Genomic DNA, 25,171 nt, shown 5'->3' on the forward strand with positions numbered 1-25,171 from the left:
ATCATAATAATCGTTTGCTCTTGTATGTAATATAAAGTGCATAAATTATTCATTATATAGTGCATTTTTCCACAATTATCTTCAGATTTCTGATAGCCCTTATAAATAACATTATAAACTAACAGGAGAATAGTTAAATTTACATTCAATTTGCACCATCCGGTCGTGACGTAATGTCATGTGGTAGTTAGTCCACTTTGCACACACAATTTCATTGATAAAAAAAGTTATTTACTTACGCTATGAAATATAGCTGAGCGTACGTCAGCGAGCGAATGGGGCTAGAATTACCACAGGGCTCGTTTGATTCCACCTTTGCCGCTATGATAACACCACGTGACATTACGTCACACTCGGGTGGTGCAACTTCGATTAATATGTCTATTACGGAGGTGGTCTAACCAATCAGAAGCGTGTATTTATGTCCTATGGCTAAGGTCGAGCACGAAAAAATATGCGTCTGGGAAGTAAGCACTGGAAACTGAGTTCGATTCCCGCAGAAAGCATAGAACCTTGGTGCAGAAAGGAAAGTTGCAGAAATATTTCAATATGTTCTGAAAGTAAATTATAGACTACATTTAACATAGTGAGTCATTGTCAATCCATTGCTGCATGGATGACACTGGAACTCTTCCCCAAAAGTATCTATATTTGTAATTCTTTTCCATGTTACTCCATTGCTTCTTGATTTAATCACGCCACTCTACATAAGAATGTTTCTTAGGTCCCTTTTTATACTTTGATATCTGATCAATGATTGCTTTTGTCCACCTATCATCATTTCATCCTGCAACATTATCGGCCGACTCCCACTCCAATGGCTGTTTATGATATTCGCCACTCTCCATGCTTCACACCCAACTTCAAATTCGTGAACATAAGAGCTGTACATGTATCTTAGAGTGGCTTTTATTAACTAGTGTTTAGTTTCCAGTTTCACTCAATTTTAGCATTGAGGGGCAATTTGGGAAGAAATATTAAAAATAAATTTACAAAAATTATGGAAAACGAAAGCAAAACTCTAAGAGGCCCCATCATGGCGAAATGAAAATACCGCTAAATTTACAGTAAATTATGTGATATCTTCAAATAGATAAAAGATAATCAAAATGAGGAACAAGAGAGCGCTAGACAATATTATTTTCCTTGAGGTACCGTTATCACGAGTCACCTAATAGCTTTCGGTCTGCAGCCATTTATAACTGCGAAAATAAATGCCGATTTTTCTAAATGGCTGCAGACCGAAAGCTACTAGGTGACTCGTGATAACGGTACCTCAAGGAAAATAATATTGTCTAGCGCTCTCTTGTTCCTCATTTTGATTATCTTTTATCTATTTGAAGATATCACATAATTTACTGTAAATTTAGCGGTATTTTAATTTCGCAGTGATTATTTCTAGACCTCGGAAAGTTGTTAAAAACCAAGTGTTACTCCAGTACTCTTTGATTATTCACGAGATATACACGATTATGTTAAGTAGCTCTTAGTAACGTTCCTATTTGTAAACGAAAACACCGCTGAAATCGAGAAGAATTTTATATTTTCTTGATAATATTTTGACTGGCGATATTCTTTTATTCACACTTTTACTTTCGATATTGTGTCATACAACTGCCAAAGGACCCCGCAGGGATCCCTCATCCCAGGCCCTTCAAAGAACAAGGCCGCCTATGCTATTAATACCGGATAATGATAGTTTGTTCACACCCAACTACAATATGAGGATAGACAACAAACTAGCATCACATATTGAGTAACTTTAAATTTAGAAAGTAACACATGACGGTTGAAGTCCGCGATATCCCATCAGAGTAGTTAATGATTTCTACTACTCAGGTGCGCACTCAGAAGTTTTCTGTTGGGGGGGTGAAAGCTTTGGGGAGGGGTATTCAATACTACAAGCCACTAAGTCTATGCAGTATTGAATGGAATTGTAGTATTCTGTACCCGAAAAGGTGATGAGTAATTGAGGATCGTTTTAACAAAACCCAACAAACGCCATTTTTTTCAAAATTGCGTTTTTTTTTAACGGATTCTGGTACTTTGATATGAGCGTCACAAAATGGCTAACGACGGACGAAATTGAATATTTGCTGTTGTAAAAGGCACTTGAATATACCAAATTTTAATAAAACTCGACATTTCCATTGTTCTAGATTCTACAATTATCTCCATTTTTCAAGATTATTTCCCAAAACGTTGGCATAGCTTTCTGCCTCCTGACAGGGCTTCTGGTCTTTTTGAAGGGGAAAAAACTAAGAAAACACGAAACAATCACTCTGCCCTCAGAATATTATGACATTTTTGGAAACGTTTGGGGTAAATACCGGTATATTACGATAAAATCAATTTCCAAACGTTTAATGAAAGCCAAATTGCCTTTTAGGATATCTGAGGCAAGAGTACTGCATTATGAGACCAGGACATAATGACTTTTTCAAAATACTTACTTTGCTTCACCGATAGACGTGAAGGTCAAGAGCGTCATTTCAGATTTGGCTTGGAGAGGGGGGGCAAGACCCCTTGATATAAGTAAAATTTCGCGTTTTTCACTGACTTACTACTATTCTATTGATAAAATCTATATAAATCTCAAATTCAGGGGTGGGGGGAAAATGCCCCTCCCTGCCCCTAAATGACGCCACTGGTTGAGATGCTTAAACCTGGAAAGAGAAGTGCTTCAATAATGTTAGAAGCACCTCAACTTCCATCAGTGAATCATGTAAGCAAAAGATAAAGCTAATGACGTGAAAAAGTTAATGTCTTATTTTGACAATGATTCAGAGGAAAGTAAAGAGTTCTGGTCAAAAGTTGTACAAGGGAATGCTAGTGATACTAAAGATAAAGTTCTGTGTTATGAAGAACCTTTATATAAAAGATTACTGTGTTTCTCTCTTGTCTTCATACAACTTTAAAAATCCTAACATTGTATTATGTACCAATGCTTTAGTTGCCATTTCAATGCATGACTATGAGTTTCATAATAAGTTTAAGATCTGAGAAAGAGATTTTGTTACTATGGAAACTTCTGTTTATGTCTTAACTTACAAGGAAACTATAAATTTACTAATACACTGTTAACTTTTTATTCTGATATTATCAACAAAATGTAATATACTTAACAGCCCATTTAATTTAAACGAGGGGGCCGCGGCGGCTCAGTGGTACAGCGTTCACCTCTGGTGCTTGGGGTCCCGGGTTGGATCCCAGCCCCCGCCAAGTGAACTTTGAGGTGAACAAACACCGTGTGCGTGGGATTTTCTCGGGGTTCTCCCGTTTCCTCCCACTTTCTTCATTCCACCATTTTCACTCATTTCTCATAAGCACTGTCTCCTTTAGCCTAACCAGCATAAGCGTGGGACGTAAAACTCAAAGATTTTTTTTTTAAAAATTAAATGCTTAGAATGTATATTTATACCACCTGGCTCAATAAAATAAAGAAACAAGCATGAAAAAGTGGATATGTTGAATTTTGTAAAAAATTTTAATTTCTGACTTCTTTTCCTCAATAAACACCGTTCGTGATGAACTTCAATTTATTCTTCATCAATTCCTATATACATGGATGACCAGTATTAAAATTTTGAAATATTTTGAATCAACTATATTGAGTACAACTTTTAGAAAAAAAAAAAGTCTCTCGTGTAAAATTTTATAAATGATGTTTGTTGAGTTTTGTTAAAACGGTCCTCAATTGTAAAATACTTCCGCCTATATTTTCATACACACAAAAAAATGATAGAACTAGATTGATTTTACAAGAGAAAGTGTACAAATAATTTGTAAGATCAAATTTTGATGTTACATCAATGATTTCCCTGTAAAAACAAGTATAGTTTTATGGAAAAAGTGTAGAAACGTATGATAAAGTTATGTCCAACATTCGGAGTGCGTTTGGATTACCCTATATAATAAAATGACATATTTCTTTCCAAAATATTATGACAACTATTTATTTTGATGCTACATTAATCATTTCCCAGTTTTCATAATACTTTGGAAAGAAGTTTACCATGTTATTATATAAGGATTGATTATCTCAGCTGAAAACGTTAGACACGGCTTTAAGTTAGAAAGTTTTGGGGAAGCTCCCCAGCAGAGACGGTGGACCACCCCTGTGGATGTATCCCTGGTATCACTTATACATACTTTTGATATAATGTGTAATTTTAGCTTATCAGTTATTTACATTATGATATACTGCTACTTTTTTTTTTACTCACCGAAACAAACAAACTGTCTTCCACGACGTAACCTCCTCCCTTGGAGTCTCCGACCCAGAGGATTTCCTTGCAATCTTGGTCTTGGCTGTTGCTGTGGAAGTGTAATTTGAATGTTTATCTTCTCAGAAGAGTCACTAGTCTTTAAATCTATTGATTCTATAGATCTACCTGCAAAATAAAACATAAGGGAAAAATTAAATTATTTTTCCGTCAGTACAAGGTGCAGTGCAGTTGCGACCCTTGAACTTCGAACTTTATGATTTGTATATGCAGTATACAGTGTATATATATATATATATTAATTACATATATTGTATTGTAATTAAGTTGAGATTATATATGCCATATATATATCGTGGCGTGAGAACCAGACGAACGTAACTCCAAAAATGCGGTTTTCGTTTTCTTTATGTTTGGACATTATTTTGAAAGCCCCACTTTTTGTAAATGGAACGTTACGCCATCTGTTCTCCTTGTCGATCATCTGTTGTAATGTAGCTCAATTATCATCTTATTAAACACACACCTTTCTAAGAAAATAATGTTTTTGTCCTCTCGCCTGTAAACCTACGAAAATGGAGTTACGTTCCTCTGGTTGTCATGGGACGATATGAACCCTATGCATTTACGTTCACACTTTCTTGCACTATTAAATTCACAATTTCCACCACCTACTCAGTTTACTGGTTTCACGTCTTACTCCCGTCGAAAAAGTATTCGTACTCCCTAGCTTTGTTCGTAGTAAAGATACCTGCCAAGTACTGTTAGTGTGATTACTCTTGCATTGGTGTTTGAGAAGGTTGCTGATAGAGGTATCAACTTATTTCTCGGTATCAGTTCACCACAAACATTTAGTTGAAGGTAAGATGAAGCACAAAGTAAAATAAACAACAGAGGATGAAAGAAAAATGATAGTCAGGGTTCACAATTAGACTAAATCGATGTCTGAAATCACCGGGGTCTCTGGCATGCAAAATTTGGGGGGACTCTGGCATGCAAAAGTGATTTAAATGTACTGCCTAACCCAACCTGTGTATTAGCTCCGATTCCATTTTTTACCTTGTTATTCTGTCGTTAGTATATAAATTAAATTAGAATAAAATATTGAATATTTTGTACTTCAATACCAGAGACGCCCGAGTCTGAAATATCTAAAATCATGGAACGACTTCAGTCAATGGTGCAGTTGATATTAAATAGATTCAGGATTACGAAGCCAATTAAAAACGAACATAGGAGTGGTCGCCCAGAATTATCAAATAGATACAAGAACATGATAGTGCATATTATCAAAATTAATCCAAAGATAAATGCCCCTCAGATTGCAAATAAGCTGCAGAGACGACGAGTAAAGGTATCATTGGCTACAGTGAGGAATGCGCTGAAAACAGCATGCTATAATTGCCGTATCTTAGGAAACAAAACTTGGGCGGTTAACAGTAATCGCAAACCCTATTTCTTTTAGAAGCAATGTTCCGGGCGGGTACACTTATTATTCCGGGGGCACTGCTGATCTATTTATTATTATATTATAGAAGTATTATTTTGGTCTCCTCCGGGGGGCACTCTCAGAGCTCCGGGGGTCAAATCTTCCCCCCAAAGAAAACATGTTTGGAAGAAACACTGATCGCTCTGAATGGCGTAAATAAGACCGTTGACATTTAAAACAGAATTATTTTCATGGACGAGAGTTAAGTATAACTTGTTTGGCTCTAATGGGAGAAAAACTGCGAAGAATGAAGGGAACCGAGATTGATCCCAAAACTCGTACTCCAGCAGTGGAACAGTTGGATGATTGATGCTTGTTTAGAGGTCAATGAGTGCTGTTAGTGTCGGAAATTTGTGTTTTGTAGAAGGAACGATGAACTAAAAGAACCATATCAACATTTTAAATAGCAATCTTTGGCAAAGAACTGCAAAAATGGTTCCCAAAAATGACTTCGTATTTTTGCATGATAAGGATAAAAAAAAAAAAAAATACCGCATATAATACTAGGATATGGGTACTAATAATGTACCCAAACTAGTTCACACATACACGTAGTGATCAGACATCAATCCCATAAAGCATTTATTAAAATTTTTTTTGTTCTAAAAAATAAGATATAAGGTTATTTCTACGAAAGCAGTTCTCAAAAATGCTTTATTGGAAGAATGCGACAATATTTCACCTAAAAATACAGCGAACTTAGTCATTCCAATTTACAGAAGACTTCAGACAAATAAAAGGAACACTACAAAGTATTAATCAATTGAAAAGTCATGTTATTATTATTATTATTTTCTTAAATATGTTAGCTGTACGAATACTTTTTCCACGTACAATTTTAGAATTATTTTGCTTTTATTTTTTGTTAGAGAGAAAATAGCTTTTACTTGAAAGTCACTTCATTAATATATTCATATATATGTATACAGTAATAAACGCACAGTTATGGGTCAGAATAGAACAAAGAGAACTTGGAGGGGTCGATCATTTCAAGTATCTGAGAAGTAAAATGAAATCGTTAAGTTTTACGTCCCACGCTTATGCCAGTTAGGCTAAAGGAGATGGTGATGATGAAAGATGAGTGAAATGGTGGAATGAAGAAAGTGGGGAGGAAACGGGAGAACCCCGAGAAAACCCCCAAGCACAGTGTTTGTCCATCACAAAGTCCCACGGCGCGAGCTGGGATCGAACCAGGGACCCCAAGCACTGGAGGTGAACGCTCTATCACTAAGCCAGCGTGCCCCATATCTGAGAAGTATTTTTGACCAGAGACGCGCACTGCACCGAAGATATCAGGTCAAGAATTGCCATAGCCAAAGAAGCATTCAACAAGAAAAGATAACTCTTAACTATCAGGCTTAGTATTGGACTTGAGAAGAAGTTGGTCAAGTGCTATACATCAAGCATTGGATTCTATGGTCCAGAGACTTGGACATTAAGGAAATTAGAGGAGAAATATTTAGAGAGCTTCGAAATGTGGTGTTGGAGGAAGATGGAGAAGATAAAATGGACAAAAGAGAGTAACAAACGAAGATGTTTTAAAACGAATAGGAAAGAAGGAGACGCCTCTAGCCAGTATCCTTCGTAGGAAATGAAAGAAAATGTCTCCACCGTGAAAGCGCTTGTAATGGCTCAGTGGTGAAGTGTTCTGGGTTCGATGCCATCCAGGCCGATAGGCAGCTCAAACATGTAAAGGGGCGGCTGAAGTTAAGGAGGGCGATCCAACCTTATTGTAGTTCATCACCATATTATAGTTCATTTGCAAGCCTACCATGAATATTTTAGGGGGCTCAGCAAAAATTTAGGGGGACCCGGCCCCCCTAGACCCCATGGATACGGGCTTGATGCCATCTCTGGGCCAAGTGAGCTTTTGTGGTGAACAAATACCGTATAATTATGTGGATTGTCCTCGGGTTATCTCCCATTTTCTTTATTCAACCATTCCATTAATTCTTATCATTACCGTCTCCTTCAGCGTACACGGCATTATCGTGGAATGCAAAACTGAAAGATGTCATTTCATTTCAATTTTCCTATCGGGAACAGAAACCAAGGCAGTCCGGTTAATGCCGCCTTCTTAGAAATACACAATAAAATACAATATTTTATTAATCCTATACCAACGTTTGAAAAAGTTTTTCTGTGGCTGAATTTGATTTTCAATTTAGCGTTCATTTCAGCAGCGAGGCTATATGAGATGTGGGCCTACAGCTTAAGGTGGGATCTGCACCGGGAATCGAACTTCCTTCGGCTGAAGTTGTTATAGCGTCCTCACTTTCTGTATGAAGAATCTAAAGTTCAAAATGTTATCGGAAAAGAGAGGCAGGCCTGTTTAGCTGTAGTCCACATTAGTGAAACTGGACATTAAATTTCAAACAACAAAATAACCTACTTCTAAACATATTAGTGTTGTTATTATAACACTTATTACATCTTTCACAGTTATATTTCTACCTGGAGCTATTGTAACGTATTGAAACTATAATATGAGAAGCATATTATATAAAAAGTGAAAGGCTTTTGTGTGATCTAGTTGAATCTTTTATTATTTGTTCAGTTCTTTCACTTTTTCACTTCCGTTTGTTATATGTGTAATAATTAATTCATAAGTAAATCAATTACAAAAAAAAAAAAAAAAAAAACTCTTAAGAGTATTACGTAAAGTGTTACACCACATTGCTTTTGCATAATGGAATATACTTTCAAGATGGAACAATATTATATCAGTGATTCTATCATCATGCTCTTTCGTGATGTTGAAATTTAACAAATATGTCAGAACTACACAGTAATCCTCTCCACTCATTTAGTGGGTAGCATTTACTTGTTTGGTGTACGAGGTTCACGGATTCGATTTCCAACGGGAGAGCTTTAAACGCATTGAGGTGATTCGAATTACAGCTTAAATCTATTCAAATTTGTCACGGAGAATATCTAAAAATCATTTCCTTCAGCAAGTAACATTGCACAAGTGTTGCTAATATCAAAATTCTGATTGATTTGTTTGTATATAGCGTTCTCTATCAACACCGAGGTTATACAGCACGAGTTCTAAAGTTCAAAAAGATCGGGTCTGAACCACTGTGGTGGATTCGGTACTTTTATATCGCAAATCGGGCCGGAAACCTCTGAAACAGAGGAACGTGCTGTAGTGTCAAGATTAGGGTTTTTATTATTTGATTTTTTTAAAGTTTAGCTTCCCTTTCAGCATTAAGGCTATATGAGACGTGGACGTACTAATTAACGTGGAATCCGAACCACATGAGCTCCCACCGGGGACCGAACCCGGGTCTGCCACGCCAAAGGTTCATACGCTAACCCGCTTAGCCACAAAGGAGCTCTCTCAAGATTAGGAAGGAATGGTAAATGATACATATAAATATAATGATGAATAATCATAAATTTATTCTTTGCTTATTTATTAACAACATTCCTATTATACAGCCGCTCACCCAGAATTTTTTGTTAGGAGGGGTTCAAGCTTTAAGGGGGGGCTATTCAAGATTGAACGGGTATTATTCAGCATCCGAAAAGACGATAAGTAACTGTAAAATAATTCCACCTATATTTTCAGAAGAAAATGATAAAACTAGATGTTTTTTATAAGAGAAAAAATACAGATGAAGTGTAAGATCAAATTTTTCTGCTACATCAATGACCTCTTTGTTAAACAAGTTTATTTTTAGACCTTCCTAGTGCCTAGTTACCGTACGTGTCTTTGGCGTGGGAGAACCGGGTTCGATTCCCGGTGGGAGTTCATATGGTTCGGATTCCGCGTTAAGCGGTGGTTCAACATCTCATATAGCCTTGCTGCTGAAAGGGGCGATAAACTAACAATCAAATCAAGTATATTTTTATTGAGAAAGTGCACAAATGTATGTTGATTAGGAAGTTTGCTTTGGGACGGGGAACCTGAACTCGGTTTTCCCACCGCACGAGTGCGCCTCTTCTAATATATATTTAAATTAGCCTTCGACAAGCTTTGGACTTTGCCACTAGGCACCCCAAACTTAGTCGGCCTGCGGTCCTGCAATTTATGTTTCAGCCGTTGCCCTGCCTCCGTTCTTCGAACACAAAAGTATTATACGTTTAAGGCATTATTCTTTGTGGAAAATTTAAACCCGTTTGTTCGTTAGAAGGTGTAAGCAGTAAAGACATCCTATAAAATTGTTTAGTGTTGCCGCGAAATCGAAAATTTCTTTAACAAGTGTAACTGGAAACTATGTTTCATGCTCATATTATTGGTGATTGTGGACATTTCTTAAGTTCTAGCTGAGAGTCAATCTGATCGAACCGGTTTATCGATCGTCATTTGTAATCCATAGAATTAGCATGGAACTAGATGGAATTCGGAATGCTCCGTTACAATAATATCTATTTCTAACTTGACCCCCTCCCCCGTTTTCTCCACACGAACCTCCTCATAAGAAAGAGTAACCAAACGCTTGCTGTAGCTTTTTTATTTTTAACGCTGATTATTCTTTTTCTCGGTTCTGTTAGTTTCATCCTTCCTTATTTTTTTTTTATTTCTGGTCTCGAAGGGGGAAGGGGCCCGGACCCCCCTGACCCACTCTTTGGCTACGTGCCTGGATGGTATTACAAATGGCGGAGGAGTAAAGAACAATTTCAGATTTTAAGAAAAGGAAGAGAAGCTGGATGGGACGTTGGTTTAGAAGAAACTGATTATGAGGGAGTCGTACAGTATGGAGTTAGGAAAGAGAGAGAAAAGGCGAAAGACACTATAATTGGTGAACGATATGAAAACAGAATAATCGTACGTGAAGATAAGATTAGGTGAAAACCGTGGAGCATGGAAACTTCTCAGTTGCGGCAAGTGACCTGCCGATAATAGCGAAATACTTATGATGATGATACTTTCAGATTAAGTATTTTGTCGGAAGCACATTTCATTTATCGTGCTAATCTTGATGCTTACGTATTTCCTTTTAGTTTCTTTGCACGAAGGTTCCAAGATGGCGTTGTGTTCTGCAGGAGGCTTACTTTATATTCATTTCTAGAATTACGTATTCATTTCATAATCCTATTCAGAAATTGTTAAAAAAAATTGCTCAATTTCAAGAAATTGCTTAAAATTGCATTGAACTGTACTAATTCTTCAACTCATTTCAAATGTTTTTGTTTCTCGTCTAATAAGGTAGCCTATATCAATTTCATGGTAATAGATAGTATTTATGAACTTGCAAACTATGATTGTAAAATAAATCCATCAAGCGAATAGCCACAAACCAAACTGACTTTCTGTTCAGGGTTCGAGACCTAATTGATTACACAGGGCCGCATAGGTTCTGTTGTTTTTTATAATTTTGGGTGTTTTATATGTATTCGAACATGCTGAAACCGAAACTGGCACTGGTTTTCTCATATCATGCAAGAATTTCTTACAATTCACGATTAATATATGTTGATTGTGGTATGCACGTTTAAGCGTAATTCACTCTAGATGTCGCTAGCACGTAATAAAATTATCCAGGTGGTAATAAAGACGAAAGTGCTTTAAGTATAGGGATCATCATCATCATAGGTATTCTGCCTTTATTGGCAGGTCACTTGCCGCAGCTGAGAAGCTTCCACGGTCCACGGTCCTCCGCTAATCTTTTGTCTTCGCGTATGATCTTTCTGTTTTAATATCATCCATTAATTGTAGTCTCCTTCGCCCCCTCCCTCTCTTTCCCTCCACCATACCCTCTAGGACGTCCCTCATGATACAATCTCTTCTTAGGCAATGTCCCAACCAGTTTCTCTTTCTCTTCCTAATAATATCTAAAAGTGTTCTTTTCTCACCCACCATTTCTAACACTCTCTCATTCGTTTTCCGCTCTACCCAACTAATTCTTTCCATTCTTCTCCACACCCACATTTCGAAGGCTTCCAGTCGATTTTCGTCACCTTTACCTAATGTCCACGTTTCCGCCCCCTACAGTACAACACTCCACACGAAGCATTTTATGAGTCTTTTTCTCAACCCTTTATTCAAGGTCCCACAAAACAGACTTTTATTCCTCCTGAAGGCTTCTTTCGCCATTCCTATCCTTGCTTTTATTTCACGTTCGCATTTCATGTCATTACTAAGAATACTACCCAGGTATCGAAAACTATCCACTTGTTCTATTTTCTCCCCTCCTACTTTTATATTTGACACAGACCCCTTCTTCCAATCACCATGGCTTTTGTCTTTCTAACATTTATTTTCATCCCATATTCTTCAAAGCCCTTTCTCATTTTTTCTAACATTTTATTGATTTTCTTTTCAGATTCTCCAACAAGTGTAGGGAAGTTTAATTTAATTAAATTAACTAACTGTTGCCTGCATGACTATTTAAAATATTTCTCTATCAAACCTTTTTGTCTTATTTCAAATAAATTTCATTTTTAATTGTCGCAAATCTTAGATGTGCTTCAATGGTATGAAGTATTAATCTCTTAGGTTAGTTTTGTTCTTTAATTCGTTGAATAAGGTGTGTTGCCATGGCATTCGCGGTTGTAAGAATAGACCAAATGTATTTTGTTACATCTGAGGTGAATTTGTTCCACGCAGAGACAGAAAATTACAGATTTTGTAAGAACAGCTTATTACGCATACTTTCATATGAAACTTGGAGGTCAAGATAAATCGTGGCCTCCACATATTATGTGTAGATCTTGTGTGGAAGCGTTACAGTTCTGGAGCACTGGAAAGCGGTTATCTATGCCACTCGCAGTACCAATGGTGTGGAGAGAGCCCAAAAACTACAGCGACGATTGCTACTTCTGTTCCTGTGAAATTGTAGGACACAATACTCGAAACAAGACAAAGATAGTGTATCCCAATATTTCCTCTGCAATGAGACCTGTGCTGCACGGCCCAGACTTGCCTGTTTCGACATCTTCATTAAGTCTTGAGTATGTAAATGATCCTAGTTCGTAAAGTGATACAGTGGAAGGTAGTGAAATAGAAGATGAAGTTTACAACCTCCTTAGTGGATCTCGTGACCCTGTATCACTCACTCAAAGCCAGCTCAATGATCTAGTTAGAGTCCTAAATTTGTCTAAAGAATCTGCTGAACTTCTTGGTTCCAGACTTAATGAAAATAATCTTATATTCTTTTATGTCTGTCTGTATTCACATTAAACAAAACACGTTCAGTTATTTAGTGTAATAAGCTCTTTAGTCTGCTAGAAGACAAGAAATAAGGTATAATAAAGCAGTATTGAATACGGAAAATGGCCCAAATTTGGACTTTGATTTGTAAGAAAACCTTACGTGACAAGGAAAAAACGAATTCATTATTCGTAATCAGCCAGGAACAAAAAATTAAGTTCACCTACTAATCAAAAAAAAAAAAAAAAAAAACATTTTTTTTTTCAATTTGCAGCCCTGTGTATTGTTCTAAATCGAAATTAATACTAGCGACATCTATGGATACATATACTTTATATGATCAAACTACATTTCAGTAAAATATTTTGGTTTTGTATTCAGATGTTACTTCATAGTCAAAAACAGAAAAAAAAAGTCCAAAAATTCTAAATTTGCTCGTTTCTTGAACAGTTGGCTGTACTTGGACATCCAATGTTATTAGGGCCCACATTAGTGGTAGTTACAAGACTTTTAAGTTAGTATGTATGTTCGTTGCTCCATAGGATAACGGAAATTTTTTAAACTATGTTTTTGCATGCAAAAGGATATTTTTGACTGTTTTTTGTATGAAGAGAAAATTTTTAAACTATGTTTTCCTGCATGAAAATGGGAATTCTTAAATTGTTTTTGCATTAAAAAAATAATTTTTCAACTATGTTTTAGCATGAGAAAAGGAATTTTAAAACTGGTTTTTGTATGAGGAGGGAGGATTTTAAACTGTATTTTGCATGAAAAAGGAAATCTTTGAAACCTTTTTTTTTTTTACATGAAAAGGGAATTTTTAAACTTTTTTTAATGGAAAGGGAATTCTTAAATTGTTTTTGCATGAAAATAGGAATTTTTATTTTTTTTTTTGCATGAAAAGGGAACTTTTAAACTTTTTTTTTTTTTTTTGCATGAGAAAGGGAATTGTTAAATTGTTTTTTGTAAGAGGAGAGGAAGTTTTTAAACTGATTTTTGCATGAAAAAGGAAATTTTTGAAACTTTTTTGCATGAAAAAGCAATTTTTGAAACTGTTTTCTGGATGAAAACGAAATTTTTTAAACTTTTTTCCATGAAAAACGGAATTGTTAAACTGTTTTTGCATGAAAAATGCATTTTTAAACTGTTTTTGAATAGAAAGGGAGTTTTTTAAATTATGATTTTTGCATGAAAAGGGGAATATTTAAACTTTTTGCATGAAAAGGAAATTTTTAAAATTTTTGCATGAAGAAGGGGATTTTTAAACTTTTTGAATGAAAAAGGGAATTTTTAAACTTCTTGCATGAAAAAGGGAACTTTTAAACTATGCTTTTTGTAGTAGATATCTAGAGCGATTCACTTGGTCGAATTCATTAATGGAGTCAATCAAATAGCATTTTCACTGGTAATGGTAACTTTAAGGGTGGTTATCCATATCCCATTCATTCATAAATACGTTTTACGTAACTAATATGCAAACGTAAAGAAAGATAAGAGTTGCGGGTTGCATAAACATCTAGGCAAAACATTAAAATATTCTTAACCCTTTTTTAAATGCAACCCTGAGTGGTAGATCGTTCACCTCTGTTGAGTTGGGTCCTGGCTTCGATCACAGCTTACGCCAAATGAGGCTTATGATAGACAAACACCGTGTGCGAGGATTTTCTCAAGGTTCTTCCGTTTCCTCCAACTTTCATCATTCCACCATTTCATTCCTTTCTCATCATCAACGTCTCCTGTAGTCTACAGGGCAAAAACGTGGGACGTAAAACTGAAAAATTTCATTTTAGTTTCATTTTCAAAGAGAAACGCGAACACATTTATTCACAAATATATGTTTCGCGGTTTTTGTACAGCTTATTTATTGGATGAATCTAATATAGAGTTATATCGCTTCCAAATGGTAAGATTCTATCCGTTACATAATTCTTTGATGACATCACTTCCTCTTCTTCTACTCCAGAGCTGGGTACTAAACTTAAATGCACGCTTTCTCTTCTGTTTAACGCAAATTGAACCTCACTATAATAATGAGAATGAATAAAGTTAAGGTCAGACTTTGATTTTTAGAAGTTGATTAGTTGGTCTAGTCTTTCCTTGCGTCACCGCTATATGCAACATGAGGCTGCAGCAAAAGTGGGGTCCGAACCACACGACTTCGGAACAAGAATCGAAGCTGGGTCTCTTATGCTGAAGCCACGTATGCCAATCATAAAACTATTATTATTATTATTATTATTATTATTATTATTATTATTATTATTATTATTATTATTATTATTATTATTATTATTATTATTATTATTATTATTATTAAGTATTCTGCCCTTAGATAGGTTCTGGGGCTAATGAGGCTTCATTTATTTAGGTTTGGGCCTGGGAATGTTTCTCCCACGTTTATCAGTCTTCAGGATTCTCTTTCAACTCTCAACATTTTCTTCTATTTTTCAAATCATCGATCAATTGTGTTCTCCCTATTCCTCACTTTATTTCCATATTTCCCTCTATGGTGGTATGAAGAAGACAATTTCATCGCAAGATGTGTCCAATTCAATTGGCCTTCCTACGAAGGATGCTGATTAAAAGCGCCCTCTTCTCCCCTACCCGGTTTAAAACAGTTTCTTGCTCTCGCTGTCCATTTTATCTTCTTCATTTTGCTCCAACACCACATTTCGAAACTCTCTAAATATTTTTTCTTTAACTTCCGTGATGTCCAAATCTCTGAACCATAAATTCCAATGCTCCATATATAGCACTTGACCAATTTCTTCCTTAGTCCAATATTGAGCCTGCTAGTTAAGAGTGACCTTTTCTTGTTGAATGCTTCTTTCGCTATGATAATTCTGTACCTGATATGTTTCGTGCAATAAGCGTCATTCGTCATATACTTCCCAAATACTTGAAATTATCGACCTTTTCAAATTCTCTTTGTTCTACCCTAACCTGTAAGGGCGCGTTTCTACGGGATATTCTCATAACTTTCGAATCTGTGATGTTAATTTGCATTCCATATCGTCTTTCAGTGTCGACTATTTTCAATCATCTACGACTGTAGTCCTTCTTCGGTTCTTGCTACAACAGCCGTATCATCTGCATATCTGATCTTGTTAATGATCTGCACTCCAAACTTGAAATCTCCAGTTGCCATTAATGCCTCCTTCATTATACAATAAGCAAACTCAATTTGTTGAAATTGCTTGTTACATAGATCGCCTTGCTTGATTTGGAACTTAACTAGACCTTAGAAAAAATCTGAACCAATCTACATCTCTATCGGACGTTATCTTAAAGCACACTCTCAGAGATCTACTGTGATTCCTGTTGTCCACGAGACGAGAGACATGACAAATCTCGTCTCGTTTTCGAGATAAGGCTAAAAATTTCTTGAGCCTTATTGGGCAACACTAGTTTACCCAAGTTTCGGATTTCAGACACTATAAATTGATAATGTAATTGCACGAACAGAATGAAGAGCATTTACCAACGTTTAAAGATAAACGAGTTATTACACAATATGGTTTAAATCTTGTTATATTGCTTCCTTCGTGAACCTGTTATGTTGGGGAAAAATTATGAGGACTTTTAGATTAAATTAAACAAAATTACAGAACATTCATAGTTATGCACTTGTTACTTTCCGAACTATAAGGGTTAATTAAATAATACGACAGCGCTTACCAAAAGTGAGTGACAAAGGGGATTCCTATCCGTTTAGTATCGATTATAATAAAAGTTGGATTTTTCTGGGGAAAATGCATGAATAATATTAGCTTATATTGTGGAGGAAAATCAGGGCATTTGGAGTCCCGAACAATACGTCGGGGAAAAGATTATGTATTTCCAGGCTAAACTGGGACGTCAGGGAGCGCTACCCATGAGGTTACATCCTTTTCGGGCAGTTTTCTCAAAGACGAGTTAATGATTTTTTTTTTTATATTTCGTAAGAAAATAGTCCATCAGCAACTGCATTATAAATTATTTAGTTCAAGAAATGAGAATGAGAAAGTTGTTTAGTATGGTGTCCCCTAAATCTTTTATTTCTGTCATCAGGTATATCCTATTAGCATTAATAAAATGTTTTGTTTCACACATGTTTCCAATTGGTCTAATTTTAGAGAACAATAACATCAATATAAAATGTATGTACTCGTATGCGTCAATGACGCAATGGTTCACTTGGGTCATGACTTTTATCAGGGCCTGAGTCTCTTTTCTCAGACTCGGTTTGATCCGGTGACTCGGATAGACCCAAATAGACCGATTCATGATCCGTGCCATCACTGATACATGTCATAGTGTTGCTTGCTGCAACAAACGAAGTTTGTAATATTCGACATATAAGAGGCTTTTGACTCAATGCACAGCTGATCAGATGTGACATTTAGCACAATGCAATTTGCCTGCCGGTAATATTATAGAGTTGCGTATTGTTGCGAAATGTTCGACTTTCGAGCCTTGTGAACTGCAGAAGTTCAATTGATGGGCCGCATTTGCCCAACGAATGTAAACTTGAACAGATTTGGATTAAATTAAACTTGATATTTAGAAATTAAATTTCTTTAGTTTACCCTACTGTTTGCAATATCACAGTGCATCATTCGATTGAATAATGAATAATACATTTGCGTATATTATTGGGACATTGGCTCAACAGTTCCTCAAATTTCTTTTGGTATACTTCGTATTGTGTGTGCGTTTATATGTTCCAACTTACGGTGGACTTAACAGCTACATGCAGGTGAATTCTACGTATATCGTTTCTCATACAAGACCTTGAGAACACTAGAGAGTTGTGTTCTCTTTTTATTATTATTATTTCTTTTCAGATGCGGGCTGATGGGAGAAGGTTGTTGCAACCCTTACCGGTGTAAGAGTTAATCCAGAGCACATTTTCTGATAAAGCATTAACCTCATTTTATAACTTGCTCAGTTTCATGATGCAAGAAGATTTCAAATCAGATTAACAGTTTAATACAGATCATTCCTTATGAATTACATCTTAGTGACCAAATTACTGATTTGCTATTTTTGGTTCGCGTGGTCCCGCGTTTGATCCCGGTGTGCTCAGAAATTATAGAAGAAGAAATGAAGACAGAAAGAAAAAAAGAAATGTGTAAAACTGTTTGATTTCGAGAAAGTGTCGTGCAAGTGACTTGATAATATAGTGTCATACAGGTGATATGCAAAGGGAAAATTTTGTGAGTAGAGGGAAATTTTCTTAAACCTACGAACACTGCTTTGGAGGATATGACGTGATTCGATTCTCACTAGGGATGCGCACGAGACAAGATTTGTGGCTCAAAAATGTGCTGTAAAAGTGATGTCTCGACTCGAAAAATGTATATTTCTCTATTGGAAGAGCCGTGTCTCGACTCGAATTTTGTCAGGAAAATCCTGTCTCGACTCGTCTCGTGCGCATTCCTAATTCTCACCAATGTTATACATTGTTCGGATTCTAGATGGTTAAGTTCAGAGGCGGTTCGAAACTTTTATGGCTTGAAACTAAGGGAATAAAAGATGTCTTACGTATGAACTGTTGTGTACAACAATTAGTACATTAAGAACATTTTCTTATTTTAGTTTCATAGGAAAAAATATTGTTTACCGATGTGACTTCCCTCACGAGCCACCTCTGATAAAGTTGGTAGGGTTGCTAGATCTCCGTTAGAGCGGTGTGGTATTTCGATATATCGATCGATCGATCCATATTTTTAAAATATAAAAAATACTAATCAGGATAAACGATTAAATTTGTGTCACTGAAGTACAAAGGATAAAAGTGGCATATTTTGCTTAACAATTCACTTCTATGCGGATGATACACAAATCTTCATCAGTAGTACGCCTGAAAACATTATGGACACAATAAAGTTACTTAATACGGATCTTTTAGTTGTTAGCAACTGGTGCCTTAAGAATAGTCTTTTACTTAATCCATTAAAATGTGTTTTCACTGTATTTTGAACATCACATCAGTTGAGCAAAATCAACCCTGATGACCTAAAAGTAACTGTAGTGAATTCCAATATTCCATTTTCTCCCTTTGTAAAAGATCTAGGCTTAATAATAGACCAAGGACTTAGCTGGAATAAACACATTTCTGAACAGTGTATTAAAGCTAAGCGCATCTTACGACAGCTTTTGTAAATTAAAAGGCTATTTGTCGCAAGAAACAAGACTATATCTTATTAACACTCTCATTTTCCTTCTGTTCGATTACTGCGATTCAATATATGGTAGTTCCCTCTCCACTGAAAATACTAGAGTAATTCAGAAAATACATAATTACTCTATACCCTTCTCACTCAATTACAGAAAGTCTCAGCATATTCTGCCGGTACTTAATGAAAACAATATCCTAACCATGTCCCGCAGACGATGTCTCCGATACTGTTGTTTACTATACAAAATAAACTCACATAAAACACCACCTTACTTACATCATAAATTAACATGTAGGTCAGAAATTCACCGTTACAATACCCGAGGAAGCAATAAACTGAAAACGCCCCGGCATTTTTTAAAAATAACAGAGAAGGCATTTTCAATTTCGGCAGTAAGAATCTGGAACTCCCTACCAAAGTCAATCACTGACAAACCGTATAATTCATTTAAATCATCACTCCAAACATTATTATTTAGAGATCAGAGACAAAACATTGGCACACATGGAAGGTTTACTACAGTATGAAATTGGACTAGCAGCATGAGTAAAGTTTTTTTTTCTTTTTTTTTTTACATTTACATTTACTGAGTGTTTTGTTTATTCTTAGTATTATTGAATGTATCATGTTATGTTGTTATTTGTATCTTGTATCTTTATTTTTTTTCTTTCTTTTCTTTGTAATGATGACAATGGTTAGGTGGCAGAGCAGCCGCCGGCTGAACCTCGCCCGCTGAAATAAAGAGAAATTCAATAAAGAGAAATTCAATTCAAATTCAATTTTTGAACATTTCAAGATGTCGATCATGTTTTGACATTCTGTTGATGTTGATTTTTGACAGTCAAATCTGGGCATGGCATAGACTTAATCTGTGAGCTACGCAAAGTGCACATTTTACAGAGCTACTGTATTTGCCAATGAATTATATTTACGAGCTTACATATTAAGTTGCCACTAAGTAATTATCTATCTCATTTGTAACCCGTTTGTTATACTTAGTTATTTCTTATTGTTAAAGTGATTATATTTCTAGTATAACAAAACGCTTTGCTTAAATTATTTTCATTGTTGCATCTATATTTCCGCGCAGCACTAACAGTGTTCAATTTACTGATCTGACAGACGTGGGGATGAATCTTTCACCAGCAGTGGCGGATCTAGAAGGTAAACACTAGGGACACCTGCATAAGTTTGAAAATTGACGGGAAAAGTAAAAAGTGGTGATGGGAACAGAGGTTTGATGAGGGGCCGCAACTTTTGGAGTGTATGTCATTCATGACCGCCATCTTAAAATCCGCCATTTTGGATTCAAGTAATTTTTTAAATGGGAAGGGGGGTGTATGACACATTAAGTAACACTAGCTTGAGCTCAGGAATTTAGTGGTGTAATTTGTTTTTTTTTTCTCTCTCTCTCTCTCTTTTGTACAGTTTAGAAGTTATTAATGTGCAAAGGTGGGAAATTACCTTGATACTGACCCAGCTCTCTCTTTGTTCCAGGTGATCTAAAATGGGTCTGACACGTGAACAGAAGATCGAGATCATCCTTATATCAGGGGAACGCAGGTACCGAACAATACCAGCTGACTACAACAGACGGCACCCAGACAGAGAACCGGTACAGCACAGCACAGTGGCTCACGTGATCACCAAATTCCGGGAGATGGGTTCTGTTCAAGATAGAGCACTTAGTGGGCGACCAAAGACTGCCGCCAATGAGGAAACTGCAACGGCGGTTGTTGCGTCGTTTGTGAAAAGTCCTAAAAGAAGTACCCGTCGTGTGTCTCTAGCATGTGCAATAAGCCAATCCTTCGTTGTCCGGATATTGCACTCCAATCACTCTCATCCTTACAAGCTGCACATGCAACATAAATTGAACGAGGATGACCCTGATCGCCTGTTCGAGTTCTGCATGTGGGCTACTGAACAACACGAACAGGATCCTGCGTTTGCCAAGGGCATACGACGAGACGTATTTCACTTTGAACGGGGAGGTTAATCGACATAATTGTCGGTACTGGTGTGACGCAAATCCGAACTGGGTTGGCCCGACTCGAGAACAGCGAATGTGATGGTGTGTTGTGGCATATGGGACACCCGTATCATTGGACCATTTTTCATTTACAACACCTTAACTGCACCACAGTATCTGATGCTGCTGCAGGACCTTGTGTTCCCTGCCACACTGAACGCTGACGGCATTTTCCCATCTTATTTTCAGCACGATGTAGCCCCTCCACACTATGGACTTAGTGTCCGTGAATGGTTGGATGAACAACTGCCAGGGAAGTGGATTGGTCGCCATGGTCCCGTAGAATGGCCGCTCATATCCCTTGACTTAACGGACCTTTATTTTTATCTATGGGGACATCTTAAGCAGATAGTGTATGCTGAGACAATCAGTGATTTGAGACACATGAAGGAACGCATCAAACAAGCCTGTGACCAAATTTCAGGAGACATTCTCCTCCGTGGACAGTCAGAGTGGTTGCGGCGACTACAGTTGTGCATTGCACTGGTTGGACAACACGTAGAACATGTGTTGTAGCATTCAGTATCAAGGTAATTTCCCACTTTTGAACATCAATAACTTCTAAACTGTACAAGATAGAAAAAAACAAATTACACCACTAAATTCCTGAGCTCAAGCTAGTATTATTTGATGTGTCATACACCCCCTTCCCATTTAAAAAAAGTGACTTGAATCCAAAATGGCGGATTTCAAGATGGCGGCCATGAATGACATACACTCCAAAAGTTGCAGCCCCTCATCAAACCTCTGTTCCCATCATCACTTTTTTACTTTTCCCGTCGATTTTCAAACTTATGCAGGTGTCCAAGGACTTTTGGCTCACCCTGTCTTATATATTACAGAATAAATTAATCTGTTGTACTAGAAATTTTCCACTAAAACCCATCCACTAAGAAATTAAATAGCGACTGAAAGCAAGAAATTACTTTTATTATTCAGTTTGCAACGATATCTTGTATTTTCAGTGTAATTTTAAATATCTGTTCTTATATTTCCGGGCAATGTATGATTTTAAAATATGCACTAACCAGTTTGAAGAAGAAGAAAAAATACACGAAAAAAAAAAGAATCAAAATTGATTCTAATATAATGATTTTTGATGAGTTTTTGTCTTTACGTTGTCATAACAAGGTTTTGTAAAACAAAACAAACAAACAAAAGAAAAAAACTATATAATTCAGGAAACATCATATAAAGGGATGTATGCCTAATCAAAAAGGTGTGTATTTATTTCAATAAGTGTGTGCCACAATAAAAGCAAAGAAAGCTAAATGCAATATAGACTGTTTTAAATGATTTTAGTGATATAATCTAGCCATAATTATGACTGAGGACCTGTGTATAACGAGTTACGTTATATACAATTTTGGTGGTCCTCGCCGCAGGATCATCGTCTTAAGTTCAAAATCCTTTCTCGTCACGAATTCTGTAGAGGAATGTGAAGCTTGAAGTATAATTATAAAACAATAATTATACCTGTTGTGTTGTATGGTTGCCAAACATGGTCGCTTACTCTGTAGAAAGAACACAGACTGAAAATATTTAAGAATGAAATCCTGAGACGAATATTCGGTTCAAAGAGGAACGGGAATGGGAAATGGCGGAAACTTCAAAACGAGGATCTCATAATTTATATTGTTCACCATACATTGGAAAGACCTAGACGCAGATGCGAGGACGATATTAAGATGGATCTTAAGGATGTAGGCATACAAAGTAGAAACTGCATTCAGGTGGCTAACAACAGAAGTCAATGGCGAGCTTTTGTGAACGCGGCATTGAAGCTCCGGATTCCATGGGCCATGAAGCTCCGAATGAGGCCCCTGTCCTGGGAGCATAACTATTTAATTACGTTTTTCTTTCATTGTTTGATTGACCCGTTATTGGACCGAGGATATCTGAGACATGAATCTACAATTTAACATGAAATCCAAAACAAAAAAACTTCCACCGAGAATGGAACTTGGATCTTTTATTTCAAAGAAGAGGCGATAAGTACTTGTTAATCACTACCAACTCTATATATATTTTTAATGATACAGCTAGATTATTTTTTATAAAAGAAAGGAAATTAAATGAAATATTTAAATTTAACGTCCCACGCTTGTGACGGCTAGGCCAAAGGATACGGTGATGATGAGAAATAAATGGAATGATGGAATGAATAGTGGGAGGAAACGGGAGAACCCCAAGAAAACCCACGCACATGGTGTTTATCCACCACAAACTTCACTTGGCGCGAGTTCGGATCGAACCAAGGAACTCATGCACTAGAGGTGAACACTCAAGCACTGCGGCCCAAGAAAAGAAGCGATACATATGAGATATAAAATCAGATCCTTAACCTATATCAATCATTGCTCTGTTAAACAAATATGGTTCTGTTAAGAAAGTCTGGAAATATTAGTCGAGTTATGAAATCTGGAGGGTCTGAACACAGTGGACGCCGTGGGTGAACCTTTACTATAGCTCATACATCTATTATATATATCTGCCAGTTTCTCTTTATGCTTCCGAAAGGTTAATGATTATAAACGACCTTGGTGTTAGAAATCAATAGAGAACGACAAAATTAAAATAACGCTAATTTTACAGTAATTATGTGATATCTTCAAATAGATAAAAAAAAAAAAAAAAAAAAAGGAAAGTGGAACAAGACCTCCCTAGACTATATTATTTTACATGAGATGCCGTTATCACGACCCATTTATCTGCTTTCGATTTCCAGCCATTTAGAAAATTGGTATTTATTTTCGCGTTTATAAATGGCTGCAAACGGAACGGGATCTCATGAAAAATAACATTGTCTAGCAAGCTCTTGTTCCACTTTTCGATTTTTATTTATTTATTTGAAGGTATCACATAATTACTGTAAAATTAGCGGTATTTTAATTTCGCAGTGATTAGGCCTGTGAGGTAATTAACAACACACGTCAGTTAACCCTAGCAGTACCAAAGGAGCGCCCCAAAATATAACAGTTCCCAAATTTTGAATTTCAATCATGAATATCTCTGACCCCATAATCAGTATTTTTATTTTGTGTTAACAAGTTTATAAAATATTTGTTTCCACGGATCAAACCTTTCTCTATTTCTTTTGCGAACATGAAATAAAACGAAATCATTAAGTTTTACGTCCTAGTGTTATGCCGGCTAGGCTAAAGGAGACGGTAATGATGAGAAATGAATGAAATGATGGAATAAAGAAAGTGGGAGGAAACGGGAGAACCCCGAGAAAACCTACGCACACGGCGTTTGTCCACCACAAAGCTCACTTGGAGCGAGTTGGGATCGAACCAAGGATCCCATGCACCAAGGGTGAACGCTCTACCACTGAGCCATTGCAGCCCTTGTAAACAATAAGAGTTCAAAAATGGTATCTAAGAATACACTGAGGCTTGGTCCTGCGAGGGTTAATAACAATTCGATAAAACACACCCTGGCCTCTCATAGCATAAGTAAACTATATCCTTCAAAGATATATTGATAAAGGTCGGAAAATAATCTTACCAGTGTTTCCAACAGTTTCTGCTAACGTTCCAGTAAATACAGTCAATATAAGTGTAAAAGGAACTAGAATATTAGCCATTGTTCTGTCTCGTGTTGCAATATGCAAATCACTTTCTTCTAACACCGCGCATCCGCCACTGAGCCACACAAAAGCACACTATTAATTCTGCTATGATTGCACCGTTTCAACCTTTCCAAGTTAATGTAGAAAAATGCTGTGGTTATATGCATCTACACGAGACGCGGATTGAGTGAGTATCTGAATTACCACTTTCACTCAAACACGCGGGGGGGAATCGGGTGAGTTTTGAGCAATGAAAAATCCTAGTTGTTAAGTAAGAAATAAAAACTAGTTACCGTCACTGGCCTTTTTCTTCTCTTTCTTTACTTGAAGTTTATTTAGGACCCAATTGTTTGCTATTTTACGTAACCAAAAAATTCCATATATTTTCTTTCTCTGTCTAAGTAGTTTTTGGTTTCCTTGTTGAAGCACCTGCATTTTCAGTTATGACATAACACGTACACATGTATCTGTGTTATATTCTTCTTCTTCTTCTTCTTTTTTTCTTCTTCTTCTTCTTCTTCCAGTTTTTATTTTGTTCAGTGCTGCATAAACTGTTCATTGTGTTTAACCTGTTCACTGTTTTAGAACGA

The 25,171-nt window shown here is 36.5% G+C and overlaps 1 protein-coding gene across 1 annotated transcript in view; it reads right to left on the minus strand.

The window, feature by feature from the left end:
• LOC145672952 (lipase member H-like) overlaps positions 1–24,767 on the minus strand; it is a 69,333-nt gene extending 44,566 nt beyond the window's left edge. Inside the window, exons 1-2 of the mRNA XM_081742203.1 lie at positions 24,518–24,767; positions 4,227–4,394 (exon numbers count right to left, since the gene is read on the minus strand). Of these exons, the coding sequence (XP_081598329.1) occupies positions 4,227–4,394; positions 24,518–24,596 (247 nt within the window). The 5' untranslated portion in view covers positions 24,597–24,767. The remainder of the gene's footprint in view (positions 1–4,226; positions 4,395–24,517) is intronic.
• Between the last annotated feature and the right edge of the window lie 404 nt (positions 24,768–25,171).

This window comes from Thermobia domestica, chromosome 16 (assembly GCF_964235325.1).
Source record: "Thermobia domestica chromosome 16, izTheDome1.hap1.1, whole genome shotgun sequence".
In the NCBI taxonomy this organism is placed as follows: Eukaryota; Metazoa; Arthropoda; class Insecta; order Zygentoma; family Lepismatidae; genus Thermobia; species Thermobia domestica.